This window comes from Oryx dammah, unplaced genomic scaffold (genome assembly GCF_014754425.2).
Source record: "Oryx dammah isolate SB20612 unplaced genomic scaffold, SCBI_Odam_1.1 HiC_scaffold_2, whole genome shotgun sequence".
Lineage (NCBI taxonomy): Eukaryota > Metazoa > Chordata > Mammalia > Artiodactyla > Bovidae > Oryx > Oryx dammah.
The window spans coordinates 13,828,396-13,853,204 of record NW_024070186.1 but is presented as its reverse complement, the minus strand read 5'-3'; the positions used below and the strand labels follow the sequence as shown (position 1 = coordinate 13,853,204).

Below are 24,809 nucleotides of genomic sequence, written 5' to 3'. Positions count from 1 at the left end.
CTATTCAGTTCAGTTCAGTCGCTCAGTCGTGTCCGACTCTTTGTGACCCCATGAATTGCAGCACGCCAGGCCTCCCTGTTCATCACAAACTCCTGGAGTTCACTCAAACTCATGTCCATCGAGTCGGTGATGCCATCCAGCCATCTCATCCTCTGTCATCCCCTTATCCTCCTGCCCCCAATCCCTCCCAGCATCAGAGTCTTTTCCAATGACTCAACCCTTCACATCAGGTGGCCAAAGTATTGGAGTTTCAGCATCAGCATCAGCCCTTCCAAAGAACACCCAGGACTGATCTCCTTTAGAATGGACTGGTTGGATCTCCTTGCAGTTCAAGGGACTCTTAAGAGTCTTCTCTAACACCACAGTACAAAAGCATCAATTCTTTGGTGCTCAGCTTTCTTCACAGGCCAACTCTCACATCCATACATGACCACTGGAAAAACCATAGCCTTGACTAGATGGACCTTTGTTGGCAAAGTAATGTCTCTGTTTTTCAATATGCTGTCTAGGTTGGTCATAACTTTTCCTCCAAGGAGTAAGCGTCTTTTAATTTCATGGCTGTAATCACCATCTGCAGTGATTTTGGAGCCCCAAAAATCAAAGTCTGCCACTGTTTCCACTGTTTCCCCATCTATTTCCCATGAAGTGATGGGACCAGATGCCATGAAATCTAATCCCTTATGATTATACAGTGGAAGTGACAGATTCAAGGGATTAGATCTCACAGAGTGCCTGAGAACTAGATGGCGGTTCAGACATTGTACAGGAGGCAGTGATCAAGACCATCCCCAAGAAAAAGAAATGCAAAAAGGCAAAATGGTTGTCTGAGAAGGACTTCAAATAGAGAAAAGAAAAGTGAAAGGCTAAGGAGAAAAGCAAAGATATACCCATCTGAATGCAGAGTTCCAAAGAACAGCAAGGAGCGATAAGAAAGTGATCAATGCAAAGAAATAGAGGAAAACAATAGAATGGAAAAGACTAGAGATCTCTTCAAGAAAATTAGAGATGTCAAGAGAATATTTCATGCAAGATGGTGACAATAAAGGACAGAAATGGTATGGACCTAACAGAAGCAGAAGATATTAAGAAGAGGTGGCAAGAATACACAAAAGAATTGTACAAAAAAGATCTTCATGACCCAGATAACCATGATGGTGTGATCACTCACCTAGAGCCAGACATCCTGGAATGCAGAGTCAAGGGGGCCTTAGGAAGCATCACTATGAACAAAGCTAGTGGAGGTGATGGAAATCCAGTTGAACTACTTCAAATTCTAAAAGATGATGCTGTGGAAGTGATGCACTCAAAATGCCAGCAAATCTGGAAAACTCAGCAGTGGCCACAGGACTGGAAAAGGTCAGTTTTCATCCGAATCCCAAAGAAAGGCAAGGCCAAAGAATGTTCAAACTACTGCACAATTGCTCTAATCTCACACTCTAGCAAAGTAATGCTCAAAATTCTCCAAGCCAGGCTTGAACAGTACGTGAACCGTGAACTTCCAGATATTCAAGTTGGATTTAGAAAAGGCACAGGAAGCAGAGATCAAATTGCCAACATCTGCTGGATCATCGAAAAAGCAAGAGAGTTCCAGAAAAACATCTTTTTCTGTTTTATTGACTACTCCAAAGCATTTTACCATGTGGATCACAACAAACTGTGGAAAATTCTTCAAGAGATGGGAATACCAGACTATCTTACGTGCCTACTGAGAAATCTGCACGCAGGTCAAGAAGAAACAGAACTGGACGTGGAACAACAGACTGGTTCCGTATCGGGAACGTCAAGGCTGTATATCGTCACCCTGCTTATTTAACATATATGCAGAGTACATCATGCAAAACGCTGGGCTGGAGGAAGCCCAAGCTGGAATCAAGACTGCCAGGAGAAATATCAATAACCTCAGATATGCAGATGACACCACCCTTATGGCAGAAAGTGAAGAGGAACTAAAGAGCCTCTTGATGAAAGTGAAAGAGGAAAGTGTAAAAGCTGGCTTAAAACTCAAATTCAGAAAACTAAGATCATGGCATCTGGTCCCATCACTTCGTGGCAAATAGATGGGGAAACAGTGAAAACAGTGAGAGACTTTATTTTTCTGGGCTCCAAAATCACTGCAGATGGTGACTGCAGCCATGAAATTAAAAGATGCTTGCTCCTTGGAAGAAAAGCTATGACCAAACTTGACAGCATATTAAAAAGCAGAGACATTACTTTGCCAGCAAAGGTCCGCCTAGTCAAAGCTATGGTTTTGCCAGTGGTCATGTATGGATGTGAGAGTTGGACCATAAAGCAAGCTGAGCACCAAAGAACTGATGCTTTTGAACTGTGGTGTTTGAGAAGACTCTTGAGAGTCCCCTGGACTGCAAGGAGATCAAACCTGTCAATCCTAAAGGAAATAAGTCCTGAATATTCATTGGAAGGACTGATGCTGAAGCTGAAACTCCAATAATTTGATCACCTGATGCAAAGATCTGACTCATTGGAAAAGACCCTGATGCTGAAGGCAAGAAGAGAAGGGTACAACAGAAGATGAGATGGTTGGTTGGCATCACCAACTCAATGGACAGGAGTTTGAGCAAGCTCCAGCAGTTGGTAATGGACAGGAAGCCTGGCATGCTGTAGTCCATGGCGTTACAAAGAGTTGGACATGACTGAGCAACTGAACTGAGCAAGCAAGCCAGTTCCTCTTAGGTCAGGTTCTCTGGGGGAGATGGGCCCTTAGCTCCAGTCCAGAACTTCCATCACTCTGTCCCCTCCAAATCCTTCCCTCTATCCCCTCCCCCAGAAGTCAGTCTCACTCAAACTGACCATGTTTCTGAACACCCCAAAATGCTTTCTCCTAAAGCAGGGTGGGCTCTGGAGCACTGGCCCCTGGAGCTCTGGGCAGTAAAACCACACAGATATGGCACTGCTGCAGGAGGAATCAGCATTTTCAACAGAAGCAGGCAGATGGAGCGGGGCCTGGGCCACTCACTGCACTGGCCTTCCTCCCTGGCGGACATGTGTCCTCTGGCTGTGGCGACCCTGTAGGTACCCTGAAGGACACTTCCTTCAGGGTCAGTGTGTTCCTGGGAGCTCCCCACGTGCCAGGTGCTATGTACATGGTTCGTGGTTGTTAGTGCTCACATCTCAAGAGGAAGATGGCATTGTGAGGTGCACTGCACTGAACACGAGGAAGCCAGCCACAGCATGGTCACTGCCCAAGCCCAGACGTGCCATCACGCGCTAAAGGACGTACCAATGCCTAGTCCAGCCTCGCCACATCCCGGGCCCCCCCAGGAATACATACTTCCACAGCACTGACACCACGTGGAATGCCCGAGGTGGGACTGTCCACATGCAGAAATGCTGGGAGAATAAGGCATAGGTTGTGGGGCCAAAGCACCCTTCACACACCGCAAGCCTCACAAGTCCCGGGGCCACTGGCCTCCTGTTCTGGGGACAGGAAAGGATTTGTGAGCAGATCCGTAAGCCCAGGACAGAGTTCTGACATCCCACGGGTCTCCCTCTCCCCCTGAAAGAATCTTCTTCTCATTTTGGTAAAATACACATAAAATTTACAGTCTTAACTACTTAAGTGTATATTTCAGTGGCATTGGGTACATTCACATTATTGTGCAACAATCCCCACCATCCATCTCCGGAGTTTCCAGCGTCTCCAAACTGAGACTCTGTCCCCATGAAACACTCACTCCCTATCCGTGCCCAGCCCCTGGCCGCTGCCGTTCTACTTTCCGTCTCTATGGGTCTGGCTCCTCCAGGGGCCTCTGGTAAAGAGATCACACAGGGTCTGTTCTTTTATGCCCGGCTCTGTCACTGAGCGTCAAGCTCAAGGTTTATCTGTGTCATAGCAGGTATCGGAATCCCCTTCCTTTTTAAGGCTGAAAGATATTCCATCGTTGCTGTTTAGTCACTCAGTCCTGTCCAACTCTTGCGACCCCTCAGACTGTAGGGGTCTTCTCCGTCCATGGAAATGTTCCAAGCAAGAATATTAGCGTGTGTTGCTATTTCCTTCTCCAGGGGATCTTCCTGACCCAGGGATCGAACCCACATCTCCTAATTGGCAGGTGGATTCTTTACCATTGAGCCACCTGGGAATCCCAGTCTTCTCAAGTGGCGCAGTGGTAAAGAATCCAGAGACACAAGACATGCCGGTTCAATCCCTGGGTCGGGAAGATCCCCTAGAGAAGGAAATGGCAACCCACTCCAGTATTCTTGCCTAGAAAATTCCATGAACAGAGGAGCCTGGAGGGCTATGGTCCATGGGATCACAGTCAGACACGGCTGAGCACAAGTGTGCGCGTGCAGACACACACACAGATATTCCATTGTGTGGATGGACCACATTCGATTAATCCACCCATCCACCGATGGACACTGGGTTGCTTGGACATTTTGGTTCTTGTGAATATGCTGCCATGAACACAGGTGTAGAGATAGCTGAGACTCCACATCCAGTTCTTTTGGGTCTATGCCCGGAAGTGGGATTGCTGGATGACATGGTCCTTGTTTATTTGAAGAACTCCAGTACTGTTTTCCACAGCAGCTGCACTATTGCATGTCTCCACAAGCAATGCAAAAGGGGTCCAATTTCTGCATCTTTGCAAATACTATTATTTTTTATAATGATCATCCTAATCGGTGTGAAAGGTTCAAGAATTTCTTTTTTACCAAAAAAAGAGTTGCCGGGCATCAAAGTGAAGAGTACCCTTTGTCTAGCAGCCATAACTGCCTTACTGCTAGAAAGTGGTAACACCAACTTTAAAAACTGGGCAATAGTTTGGCTGTGAGATTCTCCCAAAGCCTTGATTTACAGGTGGATCCAGAGAACATTAAGACTGAAGAGGGAAGTATGAATGGTACCCTGGGAGAAGAGAACAGGCTGAAAACAGACCTGGCAGTTAAGACCTCCAGCTGATTGGCAGTGCTGCCACCTGGGCTCAAAGGGTCTGAGAACCAGTAGGCCACCCCCCAGCCTGGACCACCAAGCACCTTCTGCTCCTAGCAGCTAAGAACCTGGGTCTGAAGCTCAGCAAGGCATGGGAGCTGGCACCTCGCCCTGTCCTCTAAGACCTGAGACTCATCGAACCTGGAGGGAGTGGCTTAGGAGGGAGCCCACAAAGAACCAGGGGAAATCAAGGTTTTTTCCCCAAATGTTTTATTTAAATATTAAATTAAAAAACATACATCCACTAATCATTTGGCATATGTTTCTCACGTGAACATAAGAAATAAAATAATTCAGTTATGGTAAAAAAAAAAAAAAAACCCAAACTATGTACAGCTTCATCACATAGCACGGTGCCCAGGACAGGCCCCCGCGTTCAGTTCGCAGGACAGCGCCGCCGAGAATCCTGCCGCACACGCGTCGCACACGCCAGACACAACACGAGACATGCCTGACAGCGACGAGAGAAAACCGCAGTGAGAGTAAAGTGCTTGTCACAGTTCTGAGGCCTTTGATCGATGGCATTCGAACAGATGCGTCGAGGGGTTGGGGTGGAGTGGCCTCGTGGGGGCTGATGGTGCCTCTGGAGGGGGCTGAGCTGGAGCCCAGGGCCTCCGGCAGTCTCCTGGTGTGAGTCACGAGAGGCTTGGCAGCCGCCGGGCACATGGAGTCTTTCGTCCTGATCCTGAAGCAGCCCCGGAGCAGCAGCAGCAGCAGCAGCATCAGCAGCAGGGCTGGGAGCCGGGAACACGCAGGCTGGGCCGCCTCCTGGGCCTCAGCAATCTTTGGCTTCTACGGGGGACCCCTTCCCAGGCCAGCATCGCCCGGGCCTAACGCTGCAGGTGGCGAGAGCCAACGTGAGCTGAAGGCACCTGGGTTGAGGTGGGGTGGGGGGGCGGATGGGGACGGACAGCCCTGACCGGCTGCAGGGGTGGGAGCCGTGGCTCTCCTGCTCAGTCCAGCAGCTACCACCTGAGTTTCCCTGCCGGGTGAGCGTGCACCTGTCTGCTGCCTGCTGGCCCCGCCTCCACCTGGACCTGGCGCCAGGTGCGTCGTCACGTTACCAGAGAGGGACGTTCAAACCAGGAACACAAAAATGTAGTAAAAAGTATAAAAAATAAGTAGTGTATGTTTGTTTCCTATGTATATACATGTACAGTATTTGCTTTAAAAAAGGAACAAAGCTTGAACAACACTGACCTGACCTCTCATTTCACTTTCCTAAAACGAAAGCCCACCGAGCGCAGGGTCCAGACAGGGTGGGCTGTCCCCCCACCACAAGCAGCCCCACACCGGCCACCCCCATTACAGACTCGCCATATTGCACGTTCCCCACCCCCAGTCAGTTGTTCTTTTTGGACCCTGATAATGAAATGCATAAAAACTTAATTAGCAGCGGAAATAAGAGGTGCAGGAGGAAGAAACCTCCCTGGCTGACTCCCCTGAGGGCGCCCAAGTGACCAAGGGGAGCCTCCACCTCACTCCACCTCACTCAGGTTCCTCTCTGCAGCCCCTCTGAAGAATCCTGGAAAACTAACTTCCGAGCTGTTTATACAACATGCTCTCGAAAGATAAGAAAAGCTATCGTCTGGGTTCTGATTTCAGGGGAGAGAATTCCAAGAACTTGTAGATTGTCTTCTCTTGGACTGGAGGTTAGAGCTTTTCAAAAACTGATACTTAAAGCGGAAAGTTCACAGTTTTCAAGTGAAGTGTAAGTGTTTCAGGAAGTGGAGAATTGTGAAAAAAAAACACCAATCCACACACACACATGCGCATATACACACAATGGAGACACACAGCTCACACCATGGTTTCCTGGGGCCAACTGGCCGCCCCCCCCGTGACCCTGCCCATACCACTGCTGGCTCCACCCACTGCCCTCCTCCCCATCCCATGCACCGGTCCCAACAACAGGCCCCTGGATTATTATTTTTCTTCAAAAAGTTTCCAGTCTCTACTCGGAGTTACAGTTGCTCAGTGCAAGGAAAAAAAAAAAAAAACTAAAAAATCCAAAACACCAAACATATTGCTTGTTTCTCTTCTGGAAAGTTATTGGCTTTGCATCGGGAACCATCTTCACATACTCTGAAATTATTGCTTCAAGAAGTCAGCTGCCCCAGCTGGGGCCCTCACTGCACCAGGACGAAGGTGCCCAGTGGGCCTGAGGTCAGGTCTTCCATCTCACAGTCCCCGTGGGGCAGCCCCGTGGGCTCCAGGCTCACGGGCAGCATGGCAAAGCGTGGCTGGGGGGCCGCTGCAGCGGGGCTGGGAGCCGTGGAGCCACTGATGCGCAGGTGGGCATCCAGGAGCTGGGCGGCTGAGGCCACCGGGGAGACACCAGCCTGGAGCAGATGGGGCGGCAGCAGAGGGCTGGGCCCCAGTCCCAGATCCTTCTGCAGTCCTGACACATGGAGGGTGCCATCGCAGGGGGCGAGGACCAAGGGGGCTGGCTGGCAGCTGGCTGGGGCCGTCGTGTGGTGCTGTAACTGAAGCAACCTGGCCAGACCAAGGGACGGGGGAGCAGGTCAGTGCCGGCCGGCTGGCGGCCCGCGGCTCCCCCCGCTGCCCAGCCAGACTGCCACACGATCGGGTGTCCACCTGCCAGAGCTGGAGGGCCTACCCCGCGGAACCGCGGGCTGGGGCTGCTCAGAACACGCCATTCTGTGTGACTAATCCCTGAGCAATTCCTGACATTTCCTTCCCCCTCCTGCTTTCAGAGCAGCTCAGAGATGCCAACCAGACATGACATTCTTACTCGCTGTCCCCTCCCTCCCCCACCAGCCGATGCACCCCGCCCCCGCCCCCAGCCACAGGGAAGGAGCTCAGGGCTAACGTTACTCAGGAGTCCCCAAGGTCTGTGAGCCCTGCCCAGGTCTCAGCCGGTGCCCACGGGCCTACCTCTGCTGCTGCAGCACGTTCTCCAACATGCCCCTGCCCTCCCGGCTGCCGGCTCCACTGCCGTGCAGGCCTGGGCTCTGCGCGGGCAGCTGGAAGGCATGCGGGCCACCCCGGGAGGCCCGGCTGGAGGATGAGGGCTGGCACACCTGGCGCGCCAGCCCCTTGATCTTGTTCAGCCCCAGGAACCCCTTGGTCCTCGCGTTCTTCCTCAGCTGCTGCCGGAAGGCTTTTAGCCCTGGGGGAGGCAAAACCAACACGTGTCCAGAACTGTCCCCCAGCTGAGAACTAATGGCCTGTAGCTCGCTGGGGCTTCCAGGCAGTGGGAGGAATAAGGGGGGGCTGCGTGGTCTGACATGGTGGGATGAGGGAGTCAGCCCTTTCCTACAGGGTCAAGGGGCCCTCCGATCACCCTATCACTTCGAGACAGCCCCCCTCCTACAGTTGGGACATCATCCCCTTTTTGGGACAGCAATTCCAGCCCTGAAGAAGCACACATCTGGGCAGACAGTGGATCCTGTGTGTAAGGCAGGAGTGAGCAGAACAGGAGGGCCCAGCATCCCAAAAGCCTTGACAGGGCGTTGGAAGAGCCTGATATGGACTGCCTTCATGGCAAGGGCCTCCCTAACCATCCCTCCTCCAGGTTGGGACCTGCTGCCTGGCATCTAAGCATCTCTTGGGCTTTTAGGACCACCTTCTAGAGACCACATGAGTTTGTCCTAGAAGCCAGGGCATCTAGAACCCAGGCAGCAGCTTTGGCCTGCCTGGAGGGGCACTGCTGCTCTGCCAGAACTGCCTGGAGAAAGGATAGCCACCTGCCATGAGGGACAAAGTGATGCCCTGCCCCCGGGGGTGGTGGGTACACTTGGGTCTCCCGGGGAAGGTGGAAGTGGGCATGAAAGGGAAAGTCACCTTGAGTGAGCGAGGTGTCTGACGCCCTCCGGCCCTCCTGGAAGCTGACGGGCAGCAGGGCAGCTCCTTGCAGGGCCCCCTGTGCCTGCAGCACGGGCGTGGCAGACTGGGTGCCCAGCAGTGGTGAGGCCAATCTGAATGGGGAGCAGGCGCCCACCAGCCCCTGAGCAGCCAGGTGTCCACTGAGCCCGGCTAGGCCGTCACCCGCAGAGGTCAGGCAGCTGTCTGAGCTGGTGCCTTCACAAGGGCTGGCCGCGGAGGGCGAGACGACAATACCTGCAGGGAAGCAGGGGCAGCTGAGGCCAGGCCCCTCCCAGTGCTCGACACTCCACCACGCATCTGCGTACTCTGGGGCTCTGCGCTCTTTGCAGCGTCTCCTGCCAACCCGGCCCTCTGATGGGGCAGACAGCTGTCTCCCCCACCACCCTCACCCTCAACTCTGTGGACAGGACGTCTATGACAGGCAGAGGCTGCCCGAGTCCAGGGAGCCCTGGCAGCCAGCACCTCAGGCTCCACAGCTGACCGTGGAGCTTGGACCCGGGACACAGAGGGGCCTGGGCCAAGGAGCTGTCTTGCCAGCCTCTGAGGGAGGCTAAATTCCCCTCCAGCCCTGGTGCTCGAGAGCTCCCTGTGAGGTCTAAGTATGGTCCATAAGGCCTCGGGTGCTCCAGGAATGGCAAATCCGGAGCACTGTCATCAGAAGAGGCTGCCCCGCCCCCAAGCCCACCTGTCAGGTGTGCGTGGGGCCCCCAGGGACACTTACATGGGGGGGCGCCCGGGGAGAAGCAGGTGGAGACCTCGGCCAGCGTATGCCTCCGGCCTGTGCTGCTGGGCAGGAGCTCCTGCGCCTCCGGCTCCTCGTCCAGGCCCGGGCCTGGCCGGGCCTCCTCGCTGATGGCCGTGTCCAGAAGGCTGCTGGGGGAGATGGAGCGATGCCGGCACACCCCGCCGCAGCCAGTGTCCACGGGGAGCAGCAGGGGCTGCGAGGGACACACGCAGACCGTAAGGCCAGGCGCGGGAGCGCCCCCACCGCTGGGGACCAGGCGCGCCCACCCCGGACGCCGCCCATGAAGCGCTCACACACCTGCAGGGAGCTGTGCAGGTCATAGTCCATTTCGGCCTGTAGGACAGACTGCCCCAAGGTGTGGGGCTGCATGCACAGTAGGGCGGAACGGAGAGCGTCTCCAGGGAGGCCTTCCTGAGGCACCTGTAGGCCGGCGGACGAAGACAGAGGCCGTGAGGCACAGAGGCGGGGAATGACCGCAGGCAACACGGCATCACCCGACAGACCAGGCTGGTTTCTGAGTTAACGAGCATCAGCTGTGACCAGACAGGCTCAGGACACTCGCACCCCTTCTCCAATGCCTCACTGAGCGGGGAGACCAGAAGGAGCGGCCGGGAGGTGGCACCAGGGGCAGTGAAGGAACAGGGGGCTGATAGGCAGTGTCAGAACCCCAGCAGAGAGGCTGGCACCCCCTCTCCATCATGCTGTCTGCCAGCGGCTCACACGGGACCCCTACCCAGTGCCTAACGGGTGAGGGGACGTGACCTCGGGGCTCAGCCTGCAACCCCTCCTAGGGGTGTCTGAGAGGGGAACTCCTAACTTAGGGACACAGTCCAAGGCAGAGACACGGGTGGGGGGTGAGGAATCAAAGGCACTCGCTGCCCCCTCACCTCAAAACCACTGAGGTCTGTGCTCCGGGGCCTCTGCTGCCGGGCAGGGCCAGGGCGGGCTGGCTGGGTGAGCCGGTACTCCTTCAGCCGCTCCACGAGGAGGTAATAAATGGCTGCAAAGTGGTTGTAGCTTCTCTTCTGCAGTGACTAGGGGCAGAGAAGTGGGGGTCAGAGAGGGGCTGGCAGAAGGGACGGTCCCTGACAAGACCACTCCGGGGTTATTCTGGGGTGGACGAGAGTACCCTTTCTAGCGGACAAGCAGCCCTTAAACGAGCCATGCTGCTCCCATTCTAACCTGGCTGGCAAGAGCCAGCTTCTCCATTCAGCCACCCAGGGAAGGTGCCCTCCTTAGCCACCATGGCAGGCAGGCAGGTGGCTCACCTCCACGGTCTTCTTTCGGTCGACGCCCAGTGTCTGCATGATGCCCAGGGCCTGTTCGTCATAGTCACCCACGCTGGAGGTGTAGCCAAGCAGGGAGAAGGCTGGGCAGGCCGGCAGCAGCAGCGCCGGCTCGGCCTGCATCCACCTGTGCTGCCGGATCTGGGCGATGGTGATACGCTTGGCGGGCTCCACCACCAGCATGCGGCGGATCAGCGTCTCGCAGTCTGGAGGTGGAAGCAGAGCATTGAGTCTGCGCACAGGCCGCCCGCCCATGCATTCCCACCTCCCACCTGGGCTCCTGCAGGACACGTGTGTGTGTGTGTGTGTGTGTGTGTGTGTGTGTGTGTGAAGTCGCTCAGTTGTGTCCGACTCTCTGCGACCCCATGGACTGTAGCCCACCAGGCTCCTCCCTCCATGGGATTCTCCAGGCGAGAGTACTGGAGTGGGTTGCCATTTCCTTCTCCAGGGGATCTTCCCGACCCAGGGATCGAACCCAAGTCACCAACATTCCAGGCAGATGCTTTAACCTCTGAGCCACCAGGGAATCTGGCAGGGCATATGGCTCCCCGGCAAATGGCAAGCAGACCAGTGACCATCCCAGAGAACACAGAGGCCAAGAGAAACACAAGCAAGGAGAGCCACCGGCTGAGGGATCGGGCCCTGGAGGGCGTGGCCCTCAAGTCCACTAGACTGAGAACCACCTAGAACCCTCATCCTGTATGTTGCTAAGCAGCGATCAGGGTGGAAGAGAAAAGCCCAGTGAGGGGTGGGTGAGACTTGCGGCACTGGGCCCCAGCTGGCTTCCCAACAGCCTGCAAAGGGACAGGCCAGCCCCATAAGCAGGGCCCATAAGCAGCCTCGTAGGTGCCTGGTAAACACCCCACGGTGACATGCGACTGGCTGCCGGGCCCAATGCAGACTCAGAAGATGGCCAAGCAGGCCTTGCAGGAAATGAATCCCTCCTCCTCCCCTCAGACTCTCATCCCAGGCTACCCAACGCGTGGCCAGCAGGCTGCCAGCCCCGTGTGCCTGGAGGAGGCCAGGTCCTCACCTACCTCGGGACATGAAGAAGGGGATGCGGAAGCGGCCTTCTAACACCCGCTGCCGCAGCGCCGGCAGGTTGGGCCCATCGAAGGGCAGAGATCCGCACACGAGGACATACAGCACGACGCCCAGGCTCTGCAGGAGGAGGACCAGGTCAGCACCTGTGCCCAGGCACCAGAGCCCCCCCGCCCTGTGCACCTGTGCCCCCTCCGAGGCCCCCACCCTGCGCACCTGTGTCCCCTCCAGACCCCCCCACCCTCCACACACCCATGCCCGCTCCAGGCCCCCCACCACATGCACCCGAATCCCCTCCGGGCCCCCCTGCCCCACACACGCCCCATGTGCCACCCAGGCTCCTACCCAGATGTCCAGCTGGGGGCCTTCGTACTCCTTCCCCTCGAAGACCTCCGGGGCTGCGTATGGGGGGCTTCCACACCACGTGGACAGAGGTTCTCCTGAGTTGTAGAAATTCCCAAACCCAAAATCTGAGAGGCAAAGAAACAGGCGATGAAGTTGTGGCGGAAAGAGCAAGGTCAATGTTTCAAAGGCTCGTGCAAGAAAGCACGGACCCTTGGCAGGCAGGTACACCCCTCACGCAGAGCACACTTGCAGCCCCTCACCCGCAGGCCCCCCTCCCACTGGACACATTCCTGGCCCTCACCCGCCAGCTTGATGTCCATGTTGCCATCCAGCAGCAGGTTCTCCGTCTTTAGGTCCCGGTGGACGATGTTGTGGCTGTGGCAATACTCCACGGCTGACAGAATCTGCCAGAACTTCTTCCGGGCTTCACTCTCGCTCAGGTGCCCATTGGAGGTCAAGTAATCTGAGGAGGGACAAGACGAAGCTCTAGCCCCAAAGCCAAAAGTCCACTCGTCACTCGGGGCACAGAGAAAGAACGCTGGGGAGACCTCACCACTGGAGGGGCGAGTGGGAGCAAGTTACTACCATTTCTTTCCAATAGATATCAAAAATCAGCATGGCTTACCAAACATTTCTCCATTTTTTGCAAATTCAGTGACAATGTACAGCATATCCTTTGTTTCCATAACCTAAAAAAACAAAGACCTAACGTTTAATCACGGAGAAGGCAGTGGCACCCCACTCCAGTACTCTTGCTTGGAGAGTCCCGTGGACGCCTGGTGGGCTGCAGTCCATGGGGTTGCTAAGAGTAGGACACGACTGAGTGACTTCACTTTCACTTTTCACTTTCATGCACTGGAGAGGGAAATGGCAACCCACTCCAGTGTTCTTGCCTGGAGAATCCCAGGGACAGGGGAGCCTGCTGGGCTGCCGTCTACGGGGTCGCACAGAGTCGGACACAACTGAAGCGACGCAGCAGCAGCAGCAGCAACATTTAATCATATGAAAAGGAACATACCAATGGTATAAAGAATCCACTTGAAAGCCTGTGAATTTTTAACTTCTCCAGAATAAGTATATTTGTTATTTCAAAAAATAGGGAAAGAAAAGAAAAACTTCCACAATAAAGAGACAAAGGGACTTCCTACTCAGGGGAAGTTTTTTAAAGTCAGATGTGAGCTCCTCACTAACCTGTCCACCTCAATATGCATCTGCTTCCAAAAACATGTGCTCGGGCTGCAACTTGCCTCTCCCATATTTTTAACTCACTTTCCTCACCCAAAGTGAAGGCTCTGCAGGCCCCAGAAGTAAAATAGATGATGAGAGTTCTGTGAGGCCTTTCTACTAGAAGCTGAGCAGACAACAGATTATCCATGCCTAGGGCTGGCACAAGTTGAATAATAGATAAGAAGTTCCCCTCCCTACTTGCGTTACTGACCTGATACATTAGGCTGAGAGAGGCCGGCTTTGCCAGGTAAGCTATGAAAGACTATTTTCTGTACAGCAAACCGCTCAGCGTGTGTGTCAATAGCAACAGCCAATGTCAAACACACCTTAAAGGTTCGTTTACTGATCCAAGAATTTTATTTCATGTTGAAAAAAAGATTTTTTTAAGAGTTTAAAACATAACTGAGAAACAAGGTCAAATTCAAATCTTTGGTACTGAAAGGAGTAAAACAGACTCATGTATATGTATTTTAAAATATTTCATTTTTTAAACTCTTTATTGAATTTGTTACAATATTGCTTCTGTTTTATGTTTCCGGTTTTTGGCCTCGAAGTATGTGGATCTTAGCTGCCTTTATGGGGATCAAACCCACAACCCCTGCATTGGAAGGCAAAGTGTTAACAACTGGACCACCAGGGACTTTTTCAGAGGAAGTTATCCTTATTTAAAAAAGAGCTCTTCGAGGTTCAAAATGTAATCATTCCTTTAAAAAGGTACTTTGAGCCATAAACTTAAAGAGAAGAGTAAACACAATGCAGTTTAGCTACAACTGTAACTGCCCTGGACCTGTGTGGTAGAGGGACTTGTAAGTTTATCCCTTTCCTCAGTTTAAAAAAAGAGAGGCAGAAAGATTTAAGAGTCAACATGGTTGAAGTTAAAAAAAAAAAAAAAAAAAACCTCGAGGAAAGAGTTGAAGTGTCTCACCAAGGTTCTGGGGCCTGGGCCAGCTGGATGCAAATTAGACACTAGTGTCAAAATCATTGCTGCCTGCTGAGCCCATCTCCCAACAGCAGCTCCTGGAGCGGTGAGCAAATTCACCCCCAGAAAAGACCTCAACATGGATCCCAGGGGCCGGGTGTCTGGCTACCCGGGCTTCTCCTGCCCGGGGTCAGCGGAGGACAGGAAGAAGGCCCTGGTTCATCCCGCCCCACCCCCCCCGCCCGCCCCCCGGCAAAGTCAAAGGCAGGCAGGCTTTAGCCCACTCCTGCGGAAACGGGGCGGGCACATTGCTCAGGCACTGACATCAGTGGCCGTGGAGGAAGCATCTTATCTTGGCCTCACGACGCAAAAACGACAACAGAAACAAAACATGAACCGGGGCGCACATGACGTGGGCTGTGCACTTAATGCCGCCGAGTAAACTGTCACTAGGGGAACACGAGCCCTGTGACTCCCTCATCCTTCATTGTGACCGAGGGCAGCAGCCTTCCCCAGGGTCACTTCAATCACAGTCCTCTCTCCACCCCGCCTTGCCAAGGGCACACCCCCCACACACACACCGTCCTCTATTCATCACGGATCCACAGGGTTTCATGAGACGCCTCAAAAGGAACTTACACCCAACACAACTGGGCGAATGCAAAGGACACATCCTTCGGAAGTGGATCTAAGTTCATTCTACAGAAGTGGCTGGCTAAGGAAGAGATTGCTCTGCTGTCCTAATTAAGTCAGCACCTCGTTTCCAAAGGTACAATTTATTAGTCTTAACAGGAGAACAAAAATAAAGTCACAAAGCAAAGCAACAGGCGGACAGGGTGAGGCGCGTCCTTGATGTGGATTAGATGTCAGGTCCCCTGCTCTCACCTGGGCACAGGTGTGTTATGCCTCCATGTCTGATGGGAGGGTTGAAGCAGAAGAGACAAATGCTCACTGCTGCCTTGGCATAGGTAAGTTTACAAAAACTGGTAAGAGCAGCTAGTCTTAAAGTTTAATAAAAATCTGCCGAGGTGGAAGTGTCTAGACTCAAATTTGTCCTTTCACACTAAATGGTTGACTCTCAGCAATACAGAAATCCGTGTGGTTTTCTTTTGTTTGTTTTCATAGTAAATTTAACAATTGACCTCCACGCATCCAAAACTGCAGCAAGTAAAAATATCAAATAAAACTTTAATGAAGCAAATCTGGATTATGATCCAAAAGCAAGAAAAAATAAGTGCACAGCTCACAAAAATCAATCTCTTTACCTTCTACAGTCAACTCCCTGACTCCCACCCAGTGACACAACCTTCAGAAACCGTAGACTTAAGTTGTTGAAAAATAAAAAATGATACACTTGCCAGAAGTAACAGTGGGATGCACACTTGAATCCTTACCTGATAGAGCTTTATAATGTGAGGATGATTCAGAAGCTTCATGATCTGAACCTCTCGATAGATTTTCTCCAAGTTGCTTGAATCTAATCGTGCTTTGTCGATTATTTTTATTGCAACCTACAAATTATTAATAAAGGATATTTTGTTGAAATAAAACTCTCTGCCTTAAGCTAATTTACACACTTCGGTTTTTGCAGGTTAATTTCTAAAACACTTCATGTCCCCAAAGGTCACAAAAACTTAGGGAGGAAAATAACAAAAGTAACCAAAAAAGTCAAAGTTTAATAAATGTCTTAAGTCTCTGCAGACTCGTTTTACAGGCTCCAGCTGTACTCCTGGGTATTTGGTCATTATCCTCTTTGCTACTCCCCAGTATTTGTACAAATTACGCATAATCATAACATACCACATTTTTTTCTTTACTAAACTGATAAAAACTATCAGCGTTTCGACCCTGGGACGATGGACCCCACAAGAAGGGATTTCACCAGCTTCCCCGGCTCCAGGGAAAGGAGGTATCCACCCGTGGAGGGTCCACCCCGGGGTTCCGCCCCCCCCCACGCACCTGCGTTTTGGTGACTCGATGCCGGGCCAGCTTCACCACCGCGAAATTGCCCTTGCCGAGGGTCCGCTCGATGTCGTAGAAACCCACCCGGAGAGGCTTCTGCTGGCCCTGGCCCGAGCCCGCGGGGGCCGCGCTCAACTCGGACATGATCACCATGGTTCCGGGCCGCACCTGCGGGCGGGGGGCGCGCTCAGCTCGGCATCTGCAGACCCGACCCCCGGACGCGCGGACCCGCGGCCACCGCCCCCGCCGGCGACTTGCTCCACCGCGAGCCCCGATCCGGGAGCCGTGCGCCCTGCTCCTTGCCCGCCGCCCGCAGTCGGATCCGTTCGGGCTCCGGGTCCCAAGCCCCGCGGGGCGCGTGGACCGCCGCCCGCGCCCGACTCCGTCCTGAACCCTGGACCCTCGCTCCCATGGCCCCCCGGTGTCTGCCGCACAACAAAGGGGAAGCCGGCGGCGGCGCCCTGGCCCGAAAACCCCGCGCGCGCACCTGCGGGGCCGCCGAGCCCGCAGCCCCGAGCCCGGCGGCGGCCACCGGCCCACCGGGCCGCGCCTCACCTCCGCCGCCCTCGGAGCGCCGAGGCTGGGACGCCGCTCGCCCCGGGGCCCCCGCCGCCCGCTCGGCCGTTCGCTCTGCCCGGCCGCCAGCTGCTCCGCCGCCTGCCGCCCGGGCCGCGCCGCATGTCAGCTCTGAGCCTGGAGCCGCGCTCTCCAGCCGCACGCGCCGTCCGCCCCGCCCCCGGGCCCGCCCCCTGCCTCCCAGGCCCGCCCCGTCACGCCCCCACGCCGCCGACCCCGCCCACGGCGGCCCCGCCCACGCCACCGCCGCCGGATTGATACATCCCCATTGACGTCCTTTTGACGCCAGAGCGACGCGCGGCCGAGCGCCAGGCGGAGGGAGAGCGGGAGATCGGGCGGTTGCCAAGAGACTGGCGGCTCTGACGCGCGCGCTGATGAGGCCGTCGCCATGGCGACCGTGGGGCGGTGACGTCAGGGGCCCCGGCCGCCTGAGGCCCGCCCGCGAGCGCCGGCGCGAGCGCCGGCGCGCGACCCCTACCGGATGCCTAGGGCGCTGCGGGAGGCTTAACCGTTTCGTCCCCGAGGAGAGCCTGCCTGTCCACATACCGACGCACAGCCGCCTTCGCGCTAGTCCCCCTCTTCTCGCCTCCTCCCAGCAGGCTTGGTTCTAGCGCTGTTCTGAAACTCCTTAAGTGCAGCACGGTTGCGGCTGCGTCCTCTGCAGACCCCTACTCCCGGGTCCCCATTATCGGGGTGCGGGTTTCATGTGTCCCCCAGTTTCCTTCGGAAGTGCTCGGCCTTGGGGCCTCAGGGGAGGTACCAGGTGGGGCCCGGGAAACCTCACAGACGCGCAGAATGTGGCCATACGGGGTGCAGGTTAACAGCAGGCCAGGTCTCACCCCCCCAAGTTGGTCACCCGGCTCCAGGGAGGAGCCGCCACCCACCAGGGACCCTTCTGAGCGTGGCAGGTACGGACATGGAAGACGTGGACGTCCCACTTCGACTGCTCTTGCTCTGTCCTGAAACGTCAACACTGGAAACCGGCCAGCATCTCTGTAACCTACAGCAGGGGCCTGGGGGCTGCCCGAGTGCGGTGAGCCCCCAGGGGAGTGGTTCAGCCCACCCGGCCCATTCGCCTCCAATCTGAGGTCAGAAGCCAGCTGATGACTGGAGGCAGCCCTTTGCTAGGCTGAAGAAACCTAGCAGGCTGGAGAGAAGAGGAACGCCCAGTGAGCTGATTTCTGGGCTGACCTGGGGTCTAGGTGGGAATGGACCCCACTCCTGAAGGACCAGGGTATTGAGAAATCTACTTAGCAGCACCTTAAATAAAGGCCAGTTTCCCTGGTGGCTCAGATGGTAAAGAATCCGCCTGCAATGCAGGAGACCTGGGTTTAAACCCTGGGTAGGGAAGACCCCCTGGAGAAGGGAATGGCAACCGCTCTAGTATTCTTGCCTGGAGAATTCCATGGACAGAGGGGCCTGGCAGGCTGCAGTGCATGGAGTCCTGAAGAGTCAGACAGGATGGAGTGAGTAACACTTCACTTTCTTTTGACTCAGACCAGGTGCTTTGTATGCAGATGACAAAAAGGCCCTGTACCTTGGGGGCAGGAGTGTGGGTGGGAGGAAGAGCCCCTCCACCAGGGCCAACGGGAGGGTCAACAGTGAGCAAGGACTTCATCCCTGGCGAGGCTGGACACCGCAGGTCCCTTGGCCTTGGTTACTTTTGTCTGCTGCCGGGTCCACCATGCAGTCTCCTTGAGCTTCGGTGGGGGAGCGGGCAGGGACCTGTGCCCTCAGGACAGAGGTCAAGGCAGGAGGGACAGAGCATGAAAATGGCAGCAGGTGACAATTTCCATTGGCATCACTACTAAGGGAAGACACAGCATGTGGCAAATACTATTAAATATTATTAAATATTAAGAAGGCAGATGGAAGGCAGAAGACTCTGCCTGCAATGCAGGAGACCCGGGTTCAATCCCTAGGTCAGGAAGATCCCCTAGAGAAGGGCCTGGCTACCCACTCCAGTATTCTTACCTGGGAAATCCTATGGACAGAGGAGCCTGGCAGGCTACAGTCCACAGAGTCACAGAGTCGGACACAACTGAGCGACTCAGCATAGCACCCAGCCTGCAATCGTTTTCCTTGTGTTCAAGTATGACTTCAGAGGAGAGGGTGGGGAGCAAGAGGTAAGCGAAATGGATACAGAGCTTGGACACCTTTTGGGGAGGTTTCAGTGCCGGCCAGCTGCCCGCTGAGGGTGTCTCATGGAATCGGATGTGCTTCTCTGGTGCCCAGTCACAGGCTGGGGCTAACGTGTGCCATCACCCCTCTGCCTGGGCACAGTTTGTGGCTTTAGTTTGTCTTGAAAGGCCTTTCAAGGCCATTAATAGTCTCAGAGTTTTTCTTAGTCTTTCAAAATGCCCTCGTCCCAGGTTTATCCATAGAGAATTCGGAGGAATATCCTTCCTTCCAGCTGAGTAGTTTACAACCGTGAGTTATTTACAAAGTAGTTTCCTCTCCTTCTCAGGGGTCCGGCACCCTGCTCTAGATCTTGGATGCAGAGGCCCATCAGCATAAATTCACAGGGTGCCGGGAGGATCCCAACCTCTCTCTGCCTGCATTGTCCAAAAAGCCGGCTCACCGCCCAAGGGGCTGAGGGATGGCCAACCCATGTTGGGCTGTCAGATGGTGGGACCCTCAGGAAGGGCTAGGGGCGGGGTCAGGTGAGCCTGGGTCCAGGGAGCTTCTCTGGGGAGGCAGCTTTCAGCTCTTCTGGCTGCAGTTTCTTTTCGGTGCAGACGAAAGTGCTTTCCAACAGCCAGGTGTTTGCTAATGTTGGTGACCTTTCCAAAGACTCTGGCCAGATCTGGGGCTGGGTAGGTGAGAAGGCAGAGGAGCCACTTGTGCGCTGGATGTCACTGGGACGAGCCCGAGGAATGCTCTTGTGTCACAGAACGAGGGACAGCAGGTGAGTGTCTGCACGTCCCTGGTGTCTTCTCTCTGCATCTCATTCTCCTAGGAAGAGAGGAGCTCAAGATGTCCATATCTATGCCTGTATATAGATAGACATAGATAATACAGGCATAGACATAGATACAGGTATAGATAATAGATGTAGATACATTGTTGCAGAGTCAGGAGAAACAAAGTCAGATTTCTTTTCCATTTGGAGTTTCTTACTTTGGCCACCTCATGCGAAGAGTTGACTCATTGGAAAAGACTGTGATACTGGGAAGGATTGGGGGCAGGAGGAGAAGGGGACAACAGAGGATGAGATGGCTGGATGGCATCACTGACTCGATGGACGTGAGTCTGAGTGAACTCTGGGAGTTGGTGATGGACAGGGAGGCCTGGCGTGCTGCGATTCATGGGGTCGCAGAGAGTCGGACACAACTGAGCGACTGAACTGAACTGAACTGAAGCCTGTCTTATAATGGCAGTGTTTCTGGAATTGGTCTTCCTGTTTCTTGCCCTTGAGCCTGCAGACCCTGTAACAGGAAGTGGGTCTCTTTAGCATTCACATTTCCTGGCCAGGCACCCCAAGGCGCTGAACATGAGCAAGATGTGAAATTCTCAAAATAAATCAATACACTCTGAGAGCTAGGCCTGGAGGCAGCATTTACACACCGCAGGGTGTGCCCTGCCTGCCCCAATAAGGCGTCCTAAACCTGCTCCCCTCTGTGACTAAAGGCAGGGGAACAGCCACACCCCTCTCCAGATGGCTTTCCCCTGGTCACCCTGAGTAAGACAAGGCTTTCTTTTTTTTCCAATTTTTAAAGTCTTCATTGAATTTGTTACAGTGCTGCTTCTGTTTTATGTTTTGGTTTTTTGGCCACAGGGACCTCAGCTCCCTGCTCAGGGCTGGAACCCGCACCCCCTGCATTGGAAGGCAAAGCCTTAACCCCTGGACCACCAGGGAAGACCCCACTTTTCTTTCTTGACACCCTCCTCCTAGGGACTCAAAGCCTCCTCCTGGCTTTGCTTCATCTGGTTTCGTGTGGTTTATCAAAGGCACCAGCCCTGTGATTTCAGAATACGATCAGCCACCAGCAGCATCCTTGGGCCTCAGGGGCAGTCCTGGTCCCTTCTGCTGCCTTCTGTGCTTGCAGAGCTTGACACAGACGCACTAATAGCTGTGCGTGCACTTTGTCTTGGAATCACAATCTCTGACCTGGCATCCAGCAGACAGGAGGAGAACCCAGATCTTCACAGGCTAACTCAGGAGCTTGGCTGAACTGGCCGGCCGGCACCACCGAGTGGGCCAACCGTCCATGGCTTCCCCTCCTACGGGTGGGACCCATTTGTTCTGTGACTGCTGTGGTGATGGCTCCGTTTCTCAGACCAGGCTCTCCACAGGCTGAGAGAGATGGACTATCCGGCCTGGGGATGTCAGGCCCAGGCTGGGGGTCCTTGGGGCTCTGGCGAGGCAGCCATGGACGGGCAGAGCAGATTCCCAAGTCTCTGGGGTTCATACCCACATGGGCAGGAGCTTCCTGTTGGTCCCACAACCCCAAGTTCTAGGCTGTCTCCTCCTGTCTCTGTTCCTGTCACCACTGAGGCACTGGGCACAGCTAATGGGGTGGCCGTGGTGACATTGACAGGCCAGGGGGTGTCTATCTCCCTGACCTGCGTTCTGAAGACAGTTGTCGTAAGGAAACTGGAGGTGGGGCCGCAGAGGGGTGAGGTGAGCAGCAGTGAGCCAGCAAAGGCCCGGATGGAGGCATCGCATTTACTGGGGTCTTGTTAAGAAAAGCCACATCAGTGGACTTCCCCCATGGCCCAGTGGTTAAGAATCGGCCTTCCAGTGCAGAGGATGTGGGTTCAATCCCTGGTCGGGGAACTAAATCCCACAATACCATGGGGCAGCTAAGCCCGCTCTCTACCACTACAGAAGGGTGAGGACCAGCAAGGAAGACCTCAGCTCAGTCGCTCTGTCGTGTCTGGCTCCTTGTGGCCCCACAGACTGCAGCATGCTAGGCTTCCCTGTCCATCACCCACTCCCAGAGCTTGCTCAAACTCATGTCTATCTAGTTGGTGATGCCATCCAACCATCTCATCCTCTATGATCCCCTTCTCCTCCCACCTTCAATCTTTCCCAGCATCAGGGTCTTTCCCAAGAAGTCAGTTCTTCCCATCAGGTGGCCAAAGGATTGGAGTTTTAGCTTCAGCATCAGTCCTTCCAATGAATATTCAGGACTGATTTCCTTTAGGATGGACTGGTTGGATCTCCTTGCAGTCCAAGGGACACTCAAGAGTCTTCTCCAACACCACAATTCAAAAGCATCAATTCTTCGGTGCTCAGCTTTCTTTATAGTCCAACTCTCACATGTATGCGTGACTCCTGGAAAAACCATAGCTTTGACTAGACAGACCTTTGTTGGTAAACTAATGTCTCTGTGTTTTAGTATGTTATCTAGGTTTGTCATAACTTTTCTTCCAAGAAGCAAGTATCTTTCAATTTCATGGCTGCAGTCACCATCTGCAGTGATTTTAGAGCCCCACAAAGTAAAGTCTGTCACTGTTTCCATTGTTTCCCCATCTATTTGTCATGAAGTGATGAAACCGGATGCCACGATCTTAGTTTTCTTAATGTTGAGCTTTAAGCCAACTTTTTCTCTCTCCTCTTTCACTTTCATCAAGAGGCTCTTTAGTTCTTCTTTGCTTTCTGCTATAAGGGTGGTATCATCTGCATATCTGAGGTTATTGATATTTCTCACAGTAATCTTGATTCCAGCTTGGGCTTCATTCAGCCTGGCATTTCGCATGCTGTATTCTGCATACAAGTTAAATAAGCAGGGTGACAATATACAGCCTTGACGTACTCCTTTTCCTATTTGGAACCAGTCTATTGTTCCATGTCCAGTTCTAACTGTTGGTTAGACCTAGCACAGCCAAAATAAAGATTAAGAAAAAGGAAAAGTCTCAAGACTCCTGGTGGGGGGTGGTCACTTGTCCTGGCAGCTTTGTGCATAAACCGCTTTCCTCAGGTGGAGGGAAAGGGCCTCCAGAAATGCCAGGGGCTCCACCATTTGACTGGAAGTGGCAGGCAGTCAGGGAGAGGAGTTCTGACTTCTCCACGCTGTGGAGCGGAAGCCTCTGGGGCACATGGGGGAAAAGGACCAGGAGCCCAGAGTGGGACCGGATATCAGTCTTCTGCATGGGCCACATGGAGCTCCCTGATTCCATCCAAGAGATGTTGGACTTCTAAGGGCTGGTTCCCAGCTCATTGTCTCTGGGCCACCCGCTGGATTCAAGCATGGTGTACTGGCCTGTGTTACTCTTCACTCGTTCCTCAAATCTATGAATTCTACTCTCTGCAGGCACCATGCTAGGCTGGCGAGCATGGGTGAGCTCTGTGACAGACCAGTAGGGACAGTGGGAAAGGAAGGGCCAAGTCAGAGAGAGAAGAAATGGCCCGGCATGCCAGGGCCAAGGGAGTCACCCTCCAGCGTCCACCCAGGCTTGTGAAGCACCTGCCGGTGGCCTCGCACTGTCTAGGGCTGTGAGCACAGTGGGAGGAGAACAGATGAGATGGCTTCACCTGAGGGCTGCCAGCCAGATCAGGAGGAGGACAAGAAAGAGAGGATGGTGCATACAGTGCTTTCGGAAGACAGCCGCTGGGAGAAGGGAAAGTCAGAGTGACGGCACAGAGTGGAACAGAGTGCGGAAAGTGGCTGCACTCCAGGGGCTCCTTCCATTTCCGTCTTTAGAGAAGACAGAGCCTGTGCACACAAGGGTGGGAGGACAGAGGACCAGCTGCGGGGGCAGGAGATGGCAGAGGAGATCTGGACCAGCTCCAGGATGGAAAGGTAAAAGCGGACATGCTGGCATCGTCAAAGGTCCGTTCAGAAGTGATCGCCCGAACAGTTGTGTGGTTTTTCTCTAAAGTTGCTTGGATGAGGATGGGTGTGGCATAAGTGGGTATCTGGGCTTAACTGGGGTTGGGTATTGCCAGGCAGGGATGATGAGGAGGAAAGAGGTAAGGATGAGGGGGAAAGAGTTGGGATGATGCCTAGCAGTGGGTCCAGTCCAGAGTGTGGCTTCCAAGATCTGGAGGAGAAAGTGAGGATAGGAAGGAAGCAGGTGGGTGGGGCAGGGGAGGGGGGGCGAAATCTCTGCTGACAAGTCCTGATAGCTCTGAGAATTCAAGCAGTTTGCCCATTCTGGACCTTGGGGGAGAAGTAAAGGACCCCCCATTCGCAGGGTGAGCCGAAAGAGGGATAGGCCAGGACAGAATGGCCAGGGCCCTGGCTCTCCCATGGCCTCTAGAAGGATCCTGGTCGGTTTCAGCCGCATCAAGTGGGAACAAGGAAATGCTCTTAGAGCAGACTGGCCTTTTCTTTTTTTTTCCACGGGTCTTTTCTAATAAAACCATTTGTTTTTTATAAATGTAAAAACAAAAAACTCAGTAAAAATTTAAGAAACATAGAAGTGCATGAAGATATCAAAAAGCACCAGCAGAGCTGCTGACAGTTTGAAGTTTTTTCCACCCAGTCTTTTTATAAAAGTAGTGTCAAGCTCTTTTTGCAGATGATGTACACCCTGCCCACTTGCCCAGCCCTGTCTAGGAAGCGACTTGCTGAGTCGTTAGACCAGCAACAGAATCATGCCTGGAATCCCATGATGGAGGAGGCTGGACCACTCCCTGCCTAACCCCTCCTTGTCCTCCTGTCCAAGGCCAACCTCTTGGTCATGCCTGACCAGCCTTTCCTTTCACATTCTCCGGGAGACTTGCTTGGAGATGCCATGGCTGTCAGAGAGACATGCAGGGTGCAGACTGGATACCTAGCCCAGCCTGCTCAGAACAGAACAGCCCTGGGGAGGAGGGTGGTCCCAGGAGGCCAGGAACAGACTCTCAGAAATCAAGGGGCTCCGGATGAGCCAGGGGACCCTCAGTCTCAGGCCACTGCAGCGGGGCTCAGGGGCCATGGAGAATCAAGAGGCCTCCTCCCCCAGTTGCCAAGGTGATAT

The 24,809-nt window shown here is 54.1% G+C and overlaps 1 protein-coding gene across 1 annotated transcript; it reads right to left on the bottom strand.

The window, feature by feature from the left end:
• Positions 1-5,135: 5,135 nt before the first annotated feature.
• SIK1 (salt inducible kinase 1) lies at positions 5,136-17,011 on the bottom strand. The gene is made up of 14 exons (XM_040267022.1): positions 16,878-17,011; positions 16,320-16,490; positions 15,755-15,871; positions 12,840-12,903; positions 12,516-12,677; positions 12,215-12,339; positions 11,866-11,989; positions 10,811-11,034; positions 10,430-10,576; positions 9,840-9,962; positions 9,519-9,735; positions 8,756-9,031; positions 7,847-8,081; positions 5,136-7,444 (listed from the first exon to the last, which is right to left on the bottom strand). Exons 2-14 carry the CDS (start codon positions 16,473-16,475, stop codon positions 7,078-7,080), a joined length of 2,337 nt encoding a protein of 778 aa, XP_040122956.1. The 5' UTR covers positions 16,476-16,490; positions 16,878-17,011; the 3' UTR covers positions 5,136-7,077.
• Between the last annotated feature and the right edge of the window lie 7,798 nt (positions 17,012-24,809).

What these genes read in the sequence shown, in the direction of transcription:
- SIK1 (XM_040267022.1), bottom strand. Translation starts at nt 16,475, where the DNA reads ATGGTGATCATGTCCGAGTTGAGCGCGGCCCCCGCGGGCTCGGGCCAG. An exon ending in CCCCTTCTTCATGTCCCGAG is followed by an intron (nt 11,035 to 11,865) that starts GTAGGTGAGGAC and finishes TTCCACCTCCAG; the next exon opens with ACTGCGAGACGCTGATCCGC. An exon ending in CTCCCCGGGCGCCCCCCCAT is followed by an intron (nt 9,032 to 9,518) that starts GTAAGTGTCCCT and finishes GCTTCCCTGCAG; the next exon opens with GTATTGTCGTCTCGCCCTCC.